The sequence below is a fragment of the Monomorium pharaonis genome, chromosome 10, assembly GCF_013373865.1.
Source record: "Monomorium pharaonis isolate MP-MQ-018 chromosome 10, ASM1337386v2, whole genome shotgun sequence".
Lineage (NCBI taxonomy): Eukaryota > Metazoa > Arthropoda > Insecta > Hymenoptera > Formicidae > Monomorium > Monomorium pharaonis.
The window spans coordinates 16111315-16122491 of record NC_050476.1 but is presented as its reverse complement, the minus strand read 5'-3'; the positions used below and the strand labels follow the sequence as shown (position 1 = coordinate 16122491).

The 11177-nt window shown below is 35.1% G+C and overlaps 1 protein-coding gene across 1 annotated transcript; it reads left to right on the top strand.

Annotated features, from left to right (window-relative positions):
• The first annotated feature begins 4481 nt into the window (after positions 1 to 4481).
• LOC105833428 (ribonuclease H2 subunit A) lies at positions 4482 to 10232 on the top strand. The gene is made up of 2 exons (XM_012675165.3): positions 4482 to 5064; positions 9112 to 10232. Exons 1-2 carry the CDS (start codon positions 4909 to 4911, stop codon positions 9958 to 9960), a joined length of 1005 nt encoding a protein of 334 aa, XP_012530619.1. The 5' UTR covers positions 4482 to 4908; the 3' UTR covers positions 9961 to 10232.
• The last annotated feature ends 945 nt before the right edge of the window (positions 10233 to 11177 follow it).

The following is an 11177-nucleotide window of genomic DNA, read 5'->3' as shown; positions in this document are numbered from 1 at the left end:
CCCAAAGATCGTCTTCACATCGCAACCAAAAGTATCCCAAGAAAGAAAAAAGAGGATGTAGTAGCCCAACAGCTGCAGATTCACAATTTTAAAAGTGTGGTATTTTGTCTCTGGAGGGACGGCAATCCAAAGGGTAAAGAAGAAGACCTCGTCCCTCAGAGCGGCACTCAGGTACTCGAGTCTGAAGCACCTAAGCGTCGCCCAATCCAGCGAGCGCTGGATCGGTTGAGCGTTATCCGATAGACCCAAGACGAGCGGTGCGCTCTTATCAATATCGTTAACGAGGGCGAGAATCCTCTCCCTGATTTTCAGATATCGAGTGAACCGCAGACGGTTGCGCCGTCCAGAGCCTGACGATTCTGCTGGTTCAGCTACATGAGGAGGAAGGGAGGTGTTTACTTATGATAGGTTAAATGAGTATGATTTTATGAGGGTCTTATCCTGTTTTTGCGACCAATTGATGAGATGAATAAAATAAAAGGAATGGGTGTTAAGAGGCACCTGAAGGGACAAAGAAAAGTAAAGCGTTAGCCGATGCTATTAAATGATACCAGGGATAATGGATGCCGTTAGTTCTAATTTAATAGAATGGTTTAGCCTCTTGTTAAATCCGTCCCATTTTCTTTCAGGTTTTAATTTAATTGTTCCTCGTGACCATTATCTAGGAAAAGGAAAGATGAGCTAGAGGTCTGGATAACTTATTTATGCTAGTTTTTACGCATTTTGCTTTTAGATTTTCAGCTTGTAGCGGATGCGTCTTTACTAGTGTTCTTCAGTTATTAATTGCGAAATTGAGGACTGAGATTTTGAGCGTACACGTGGCAAGTCTTGCATTCGGAAGTCACCTCATTGTACTGGTTAGACCGATGAGAATGGTTACTCTATCTTTATTTTGTCAATTCAATGAAAGGCAGTCTAGAAAAATTGCCTCAAAATAGTGAAGAGATCTATACTAGGCTAGGCTTACTGCCATCGGTTTTTTCAGCGTTAGGCGGATACGTCTTGCTAGTTCTTCGCAGTTATTCGCAGAACTGTGAATCGTTCTTATCAAAGAGGAAAAATAGTAAGCTAAGGTACGCTCCTTATGTTTGATTTCTTCAGTGTATAGGCGGGAGCGTCTTATTATTTTTAATAGTTTTCACTTGAAACGGAACTGCGAACAGCGTCTAATAAGGGTACAACAGGTAGCAAGTCTCGTTTTTAGACGTTACCTGGTACTGCGATTATCTTGCACAGGACCAAGCAGTCGTATGCTTGATGAATCACATTTAGAATTAAGTAGAAGAAGAGGAGAGGGGAGGAGTAGCTTGACGAAATAAGATTATCCTTTTGATTCTTTGATCTATTACTCGCGGGTATTTATCTCAATTTATATATATACATATTGTCACGAGTTTTTCCTTTGCGCGGGGAAAAGTTGCGAGCAAAAACAAAGAGAGACCGACCCGACGATAAAACACCGCAGACCGGAACGGCCCATGTGCCTGATTTCTTGCGCGCAAATTTCGGCTGCGCATGAACGACCGGATTGGGCGCCAAACGTGCTCGGCGGCACGTCAATTTACAAAAATTCGCCGCAGGCAGCCTCAACTTGCACGCGAAAAACGACTAGCTCATCTAACGGCAGAGGGGCAGGATCTAGGAAAGGGGCATACGCCACAGGAAAGCGCGGAACGCGATAGAAAATCAAATGTCGACAAGGCAAAGAATAATAACAAAAATAACATTTATTATTTAATAAGAAAGGAAAGTGAGCAAAGAATTAACAGGACGCGAAAGACCGTCACACGCGCCGAACGACACTTGCGCACGTGAACGGCTCGACGATTTCGATAATCCCGCAGCGCGCGAGCACGATCTTTCTCACGCGCAACACACCTTGCTTTAGTTAGTATTATTGATTTACGACGTAGAAAATTTCCTTGCGCTGTGAATAATTTTTATTTTTACAGATAATTAAAGTTATCAATATAAAAAAACGGCGTCAGCAATAGTACCTTTTAAGTAATGTGGAGAACTATTGACAAAATTGCAATTTTTACATTATATTATTGCTAAATGTATATATATACATGTATACATACAAAGATATTTATAAATGTAAACATAATATCAATAACTTTAATTATCAGTAAAGATAAAAATTATTTACAGCGCAAAGAAATTTTTAATCACGCGGATGGGTCCGGGTATATCTGTCAAAGGACGCTCCTGAGACACAGCGTCAGGCGCGCGATCGGCGGCTCGGCCGTCGAGCCTAAAACGGTACAGCAGGCGGTGCTTCGGGAATTTGCTCGAAATGTGCAACTAATTCCGAGCACTGAAGTAAATAATTACCCAATTTTCGATATACGCGTGTAGTTTCTTACGCATTGACGTAAAATTTACATTATATTATTGACGTAAAATTTACGCCAATGCGTAAAAAAGTACATGCGTATATCGAAAATTGGGTAATTATTTACTAAGTAAATGGTGGCTCTGTATAAGTAAATTTTACTTATACGGAGCCACCCCCTATTTCAATGTCCTTCACATATGTTATCAGGGACATGACTCTGAGTAACTTTTCCTTATAACTTAATCGTCGATTGTTGTTTGTTAAAGAGTTATTAACAAAAAAGTTTGAAAAATATCCATGTAAAATAGAACACATGCATACGCGCGCGCGCGCGCGCGCGCACACACACACACACACACACACACACACACACACACACACACACACACACACACACACACACACACACACACACACACACACACACGAGTGTAAGTGGGGGAGCCTTTGACCTCTTATTTCTGCACCCACACGTTGATAAGGGTGCTTTGTACAAATACGCAAAAGTACAGTACTTTGTTGAGAAATAACTGTCACACAAAATTTCCACACAAAATTTGGTGTGGACAGAGAATGTATTCTCAGAAAACGTGGCTTCGCTCCTCCCCCTGCACCCCCTTCTCGTAATTTTTCCTAACTCTAACCCACCAATTTTACGTCTCTATTTGGTTAATGTGAAAACATTGGAAACGAACAGCGTGGAAAGTCGCAAATCCATGTGGTAGAAGCGTGGACGTCGTTTACTTTACATTCAAGTTTATTAATATTATAGTAAAAGTGCCGAATGGATTTGCTTCGTGTAGAAAGTCAATGAAAGGGCAAAAATCAAGAAAAATGGTGCGTTCGAATATTCAATTTTTAAATTGTATTTGATTAAACGACGTCTACGCTTGTACTGTACCATATGGATTTGCGACTTTCCACGCTGTTCGTTTTCAATGTTTTCACATTAACCAAATAACGACGTAAAATTGGTGGGTTTGAGTTAGGAAAAATTACGGAAAAGAGGTGCACGGGGGCGGAGCCCCTTCCCCGCTCACGCGTTTTCTGAGAATATATTCTTTCCGCACAAAATTTTGTGTGGAAATTTTGTGTGACATAGTTATTTCTCAATAAAATACCGTACTTTTGCGCATTTTTGTATAGGGCACCCTTACCAACGGAGTGTATATCACCCTTAGGGCTGCTTATAGGCCTACAGCTCTATGCATATGCAGGTTATGCCAGGTTTTGTGTGTGATGGCCTTTAAGGCCCCCGCACAGACTTCTGCATAACACGAAATGCATAAGAGACCAACCAAAATCTTTATTTCTTGTCTGGAAAGGGAAATAAACGACGCTGATTGATTGATACTCTTATGCATCATACACTATGCGTTATGCATAAGAGAATTAACCAATCAGAGGTCTTTATTTTTATCCTGGGGAGGGAAATAGACGACTCTGATTGATTCTCATATGCATTATGCATTTCATGTTATGCAGAAATCTGTGCGGGAGCCCTTAGGGCTATCACACACAAAATGACATAAGCTGCATAAGCATAACATAAGACCGTTAAACCAATTAATTCCTAACATAAAGTTGCCATATTGATATACATAAGATGTTTATTGGCCTAGAGCTCTTATGCTATGCATATGAAAGTTATGGCATTGTGTGTGTGATGGCCCCATAGACCTTGAGACCTCGACCGAGCAATCTCCATCTAAACGTATTTCAAAAATGGTTGGGAAAAAAAAGAGCAAGCGTGAAGACGGCCATATTTCTTTCTCTTTTTGGTTAGTATTAAGGATATCACACAAGGTGCGTTCTTAAATTCGCAACGGATGCAGCCAGATACACCAGAATGTCATTCCATCTTTGTTACTTACGGAAAGTTGAATAAAGATAGAATGACACTCCAGTGCATCCGTTGCAAATTTAAAAACGCACCCACAATGCCAGGCAACAGGCAATTGGAATAGGAAATAAAGAAAGAAAGAAAGAAAGATCCTTTCTCTCTTTCTCTCATTATTTCTGTTCCTATTGCCTGTTGCCTGGCATTGTGTTTAGGCCCTTACGGCGTTAAAAGTACGGGGTTAGAAAGAGTAATGCTAAAACTCCATGTCTGCGGTGAGCTCCGGTAAACGCATGCGGTGACCAATCAGCAACTAGGCGCAGGTCGGGTTCCAGCAAGTCACAGCAAGCACTTGAATTCTGATTGGTCACCGCACGCGTTTGCCGGAGCTCACCGCATACATGGAGTCTTAGCATTAGAAAGTGCCCGTCTTCGCGTCCTCTCCTCTCTCTTCTTTCGATCACTTTTATCGTGATCATTTTCACCATAGATGGCTCGATTCAAGTCTCAAGGTCTATGGATGGCCCTTAAAGTCAGTGGTTTATAGGGAAGTTAGCACTTTAATGTTTACTGGTTCCAATTACTGGTTGGGGTATTTTGTACTTTTGCAACAACATTGGCGAGCGCCAAAGCTACCGGCCGTTGGCGGGCGCCAAAGGGAATGTATTTTAGCTTAGGTTAGGATGACTTGTTTTGATTAAAGTTCTTACACTATAAAATTGTAAAAATGAATGAGAAAAATGAAAACGCTATGAAAAATGGCAGTCGAGAGGAGAAGAAAGATTTATGCAACGAAGCAGTTAATGGGATTGTCTGTCGAGAGGATTTACATTTATTTTTTGGACATAGCGATCATAGTGTCAATAAGGTTCACTTTTCGGCGGTAAATACGTTTATATTTTCATATGAATAAAATGAAATGAGAGACTATTGATGAAATACGTACTTCTATTTATATCTGACAACCGCGGATATTCCTACTGAAAAAAAATTACGTTACGAAATCACATAACGAAATTAAGTAACAAATCACGTATTTAATGACGATCAAACACGTAACAAAATGTTTCAAATTGTTATCTGATTTTAATAATTATGTGATTTGAAAAATTACACGATTTAAAAAAAAAGTATGTAATTTTGAAGAAGTATATTGAAAAATGTCATTTCGAAGAGTCACATAATGTTTTGGAAATTATGATTTTGTCCATAAAAAATGGTAAGTAAATTAAATTCTTTACTATTTTTTTGTGGACAAAATCATAATTCTCAAAACATTATGTGACTTTTCGAAATGACATTTTTTAAAATCATATAATTGTTTAAATTACGTGCTTTTTAAAAATCAAGTAACAATTTGAAACATTTTGTTACGTGTTTGGTCGTCATTAATTACGCTACTTATTACGTAATTTTGTTATGTAATTTTGTGACATGATTTTTTTCAGTAATGTATCTTTGAATATAAACATGAATATATTTTGCTCATTTGTACAATTACAATAATTAACCCTCTATTTGCAATCTGTATTTTTTTGGAGAAAGAAAAACTTAAATTTTATTTTTTATAAGAAAAATGTTAATATTTCATTTAAAGAATTAAGCCTTCAGCATACGATACGATTTTTCATGCTAGATCGCATAGGAGGCGTCTTACTACATATCCTCATTGGCTTACGATTGGTGACATAATCATCTGAGTTAATCAGGACACGTATTAAGATGCCTCGTATGCGATCTAGCATGAAAAATCGTATCGTGTGCCGAAAGCTTTAATTGATGATATAATTTAAGGATGTTTAAAATCTTAAATTTTTTTGTATGTTTTGAAATCTTAAAATAGTAAAACTGGGCTGCATAAAAATGACTCAGAGTACAGACAAAAGAAAAATATGTAGATGGAGAGTTAATTATATTTGTATTTTTACAATTTATTTTTTTATGTATAATTTTGTTTTATATATAGAATATATACATGTTAATATTTTGTTTTATAAATATTTTGCAATATTTTTTTAAATATTGAAACACCAGATATCATATTTTAAAGCTATATGTCATATTTCAAAGTATTACCAAGAATATTAAAAGAATAATTTTGGAAATCGTTGATTTTTGGCCCCATGTGCAAACGGATGAAATCTGTTCTACGATTCTTAGAACCACATACAAAATGCGAAAATACAGCTTAGAAGGTGCAAAACCCTGTGGAAAATTTTTGCCAATCAAATTTCTATGTCAAAAATGACTTCGCAGGGTGTTGATTTCGTGAGTCTAATGATCATTGAGACATGTCCAGTTTATTTATTCAATTATTTACTTGTTTTATGATCAAGAAAGTTTATTTATAGTTTACAGATCAGTTTTTGTATTCCTATATTATTGGTAACTCATCCAAGTACTGACCATGATTAATTGTTAATATAAACACCAGCGCAAGTACAATGTGATTGTCATCAGCATCTGAGCTTTTCTTCTGTAAATTTTCTTTTGTAAATTTTTTATTTTAATTTTTCTTCAATATAAATTTAAAATAATGTAGATTCTAGAATAAACAAAATGTAACTAAACATAGATTAAATGCCTAATTACACATAACAATCAAATAACAAGTGTACAATTAAATTTATTGATGTAAGATAAATCTTACATCAATGGATGAACCATATCGATGAAACTATTTGAAAAATTGTAATCCTCCATAAATAAATGATTTAATTCTTTCTATTATTGATGTTTAATATATGGCTCCAACGTACTTATATTAGATAGTTTTAATCACAAGCATATAATACAAGGAAGAGACATTGTTGGCTTCATATTGTTTTCAATCTATATTGAAAAATACTTAAAATAGAAAGTCCATAAAAAAAATAATATATTTGCCTGGTTATTGGTTCTTTTATGTTTCCACCATTACACCATTTTCAATTGATCCAATATGGTAATTAAGCAAGTATTCAAAAATTTACCTATAAAAAATGTAATAAAATCTATAGATTCCATTCAACAAAAGTGATTTGACAAAAGTTAATAATTATTATATCTCATTTTTATTAAATTTTCTAAACATTTTGCTTTAACCCCTCGGTCTCTATTAGAGTTTAAAATGTGTTTTAGACTGATGAAATTAATTATATACATGATTTTAGAAAATACTTAAACAAGAAATAAGCAAAGAAAAGCTCAGACGGTGACAGTCATATTGTACTTGTGTTAATTATATTAATTAAGCATGGTCAGTGGATGGGTTATCAATGGCATAGAAATACAAAAATTGATCTATGAACTATGTAAATAAACTTACGTCATAAAACAAGTAAATAAATAAATAAATGAATGAACTGGGTATGTTCTCAATGGATGTTAGACTCATGAAATCAGCAACTTGCAAAGTTATTTTTGACATACAATTTTGTTTTGCAGAAATTTTTCTCAAAGTTTCTTGTCTTTTGAGATATATTTTCCCCTATTGAGATGTATTGTATATTGCTCTAAGAATCATATGGAACAGTTTTATTCGTTTGCACGTGGGACCGAAAATCGACAATTTCTAACATGATCCCTTCATTGATTGTTCTATTTGAGTACTGTGTAAAATTTGAGCATAGTTTTTTTATTTGTTTAAAAGTTTCTTCATTTTTTATTTACTCTTGATTCTTATGTAAAATGTAGTTTTATAGTATTTATTTGTAATTTGAGTGAAAAAGTAGCATTATACAAAATTCAAATAAAACTTTTTTTACATATTTTAATAAAGTTATTAAATGTCTATGTAAAAATATATTAGTATATGGATCCATTTACTTGTTTAAAAGTTATTTACCTAAAACTGCACCAAAATTGGCTCATTTTTGCTACACGAGTCAAATTATTCATTGTTTTGTTCGCTGCAGCTGGTTTTAATATTTTAAAATTCAAGTATTCACGATCAAAATATTTTATTAGGAAAAAGTAATAAATCTAAAAAGCCTGCAATTTTTTAATTTTTAATAACTTTTTTTGGTATTGTATAATATAGTCAAAACATTTTTAGCACCTAATGCATATCTATGTTTTTCAAATCTTATACTTGATGAGTTGTTTATAATATAAGTTGTTAATTTTGATTATTTTTACAAATCTATATAAATGAAATAAAGGTATATAAAAATATCAAGTAACTTACATATTCTTTTACATCTTCAGAAAGTATTTGTATGATTGTGTGTATTAACAAAAATTGTATATAAATGTTATAAGTAATTATAGCAAAGATATTTTGAAAAGAAGAAATGTGCAAGACACAAGTGTGACACAAGGTGTGCATCAAATGTTAAAAAAAAAAGAAGATACTTAAGGGGATCATAAAGTCGTCTGTTTTATCGACAGAATTGTGTAATTTGTTCCAATGTCCAACTTTTTATTGCATTTACAGAATTAAAAATCCTCCACAATTAAAGTATAGACGATAACAGTGTGCGGACGTAACGATTTTATACGAAAAATCAAAAAAAATTTTTTAATTGTCGGCGTCTGGCGTGGACTCGTAACAAAATGTGCTTGATGTAAAAGTTGTGCACCTTGTACGTATAAATCAAGTCAGATCCGCATACGAGTGAACATTAAGGAACAATACTATGCTTTCAGATTGAGCGTAGGCGTCTTAATAAAAAAAAAGATACACATTGGTAAACATTTCGTGTCTCAAAAGAACAATCTGAAAAAATTTTTTTTAATTCTTGGTATGAAATTCAATTCATAAGCTGATATTAATACATAAACTTTAATTTTGAAAAAGGATTTCTAAATCTATAAAAGAAATACATACAAAATTTTGTTAATGACGTGCACAAATGACTCTACATTATCGACTTTGATAAAGTTTGACGAGCTGTTTAGCATCCCCTTAAGGGTGTAATCACATTGTTGATTTATCGATGCGAAATAGGTTCCTCAGATCTGCAAGGACGAACCATGTCAGCTCGGAGTCGACGAGGCGGGTCGCGGTCCAGTTTTGGGTCCGATGGTCTATGGGATCTCGTATGCTCCATTGTCTCAGAAACAACTGCTTGTTGATCTGGGCTGCGCCGATTCCAAGAGCCTGACAGAGAAGAAACGTGACGAAATATTTGATAGTATCTGCGAGCATAAGGACAGCATCGGGTGGGCGATCGAGGCGATATCGCCGAACGTCATCGCCAATAACATGTACCGTCGCACCAAGGTCTCGTTGAACGAGATCTCTATGATGTCAGCTATAAACCTAATCCAGGGAGCGATCGAGGTGGGCGTGAACGTTGTCGAGATTTACGTGGACACCGTCGGCAAACCCGAGTCTTACCAGGCGCGACTAAAAGGCGTGTTTCCTGGCATCAAGATAGTCGTGGCGAAGAAGGCTGACGCGACTTATCCGATCGTTAGCGCGGCCAGTATATGCGCCAAAGTTACGCGGGATCACGCGATACGCGCGTGGCAATTTCGCGAAGGCGAAAATATTGAGACGAAGTACGGCAGTGGCTATCCCACTGATCCGGTGACAAAAAATTGGCTGTCCGCGAACGTGGACCGGGTGTTTGGTTTCCCACAGCTTGTCCGGTTTAGCTGGTCCACCGCTGAGCAGATTCTCGAGTCAAAGGCATTGACAGTGGAATGGGAAGAAACAGAGGAGATGGAAACTGCTAATGAGCAGAAGATCTTGAAGTTTTTCGCCAAATCCCCAGCTAAATCATCCAATATTCATGCGAAAAAGCATCTGTTCTTCACGGAACGCTGTCTGTCCAACGCAACCACCTTATGATATTTGCTTTTATGCTAATTTTTTCCTTCTCATTGTAATCATATAATGGAAATTTAAAGATCCTAAATGTAAGACAAATTTATAGAAATTATTGTTATACATATTTTTAACTTATAATGTTCATTATTTTTATTCTTATAATTAAATTTTTGATGACATTTTTATTACGCACATTTAGAATGAAGGATTATTTCGAATTAAATCAACGTTTCTTTTCTTCCGAATGTCTCATATCGAAGATATATAATAAATATTTAACATTGCTCTCTCGATGTCTTATCATAGTTTTATTAGATCGATGTACAATACATTTCGGGAAAGATTTACGCGATTTACTGAAGAAAATATTTTTACAGATTAGAGTGTAACGATATTCTCTGTAACGTGATATTACAGTTTTTTTTTACTTTGGAACGTTTATTAACGTAAATTAAAGATAAGTATATATCGTCCAGCTTACAATTATATATATATTTTATATATGTATGTAATATATGTATATATATACATATGTACAAGAGGATGTGTCTTTATAGCTACTATAGATAAAGAATGTGGCAAGTTTAATTACGAAACTTCTACACACCATGCCACCGTGATTAGTTAACAATTAGGAATGTTTAGCGTGAAAAGTTCGAAAATCTTTGGTAAACGCACGCTACACAATCACACACGTCGTACAATTATTCCTAGGATATTATCTCATTAGCGTACGATTAATAGCGACTAGATCGTTAAGGACTACGGTATGGTAGCGAACAGAAACGACGATTTGTCTTGTTTGCACTGCGTTCGCTGCCTCTGCTTGGTTGTTATGTACTAGATTCTCGAATCGTGTTTATTTTATTGATTTACAGGAGCACACACGCGGCGTGTAAGTACAGCATCGTGCGCATCGTCCTCGTTTTCTTAACTAAATACCTGCTGTTTGAGAATTGAATGTGTGATATACCGATATAAATTAATTTTACTAATTACACACACACACACATATATATATATATATATATATATACATATATATATATATATTATAACGATATTTCAAGATTATAAGGTTTTCCAGTCTTTTCACATAATATAAAAATGTGATTAAAAGTTGAGTATAAGTTTATAATATTGTATATACACTCATTCTTGAATTTTTTGATATTTTTCTTTAAATATTTTTTAAAAATAGCATTGAGAGAGAGAGAGAGAGAGAGAGAGAGAGAGAG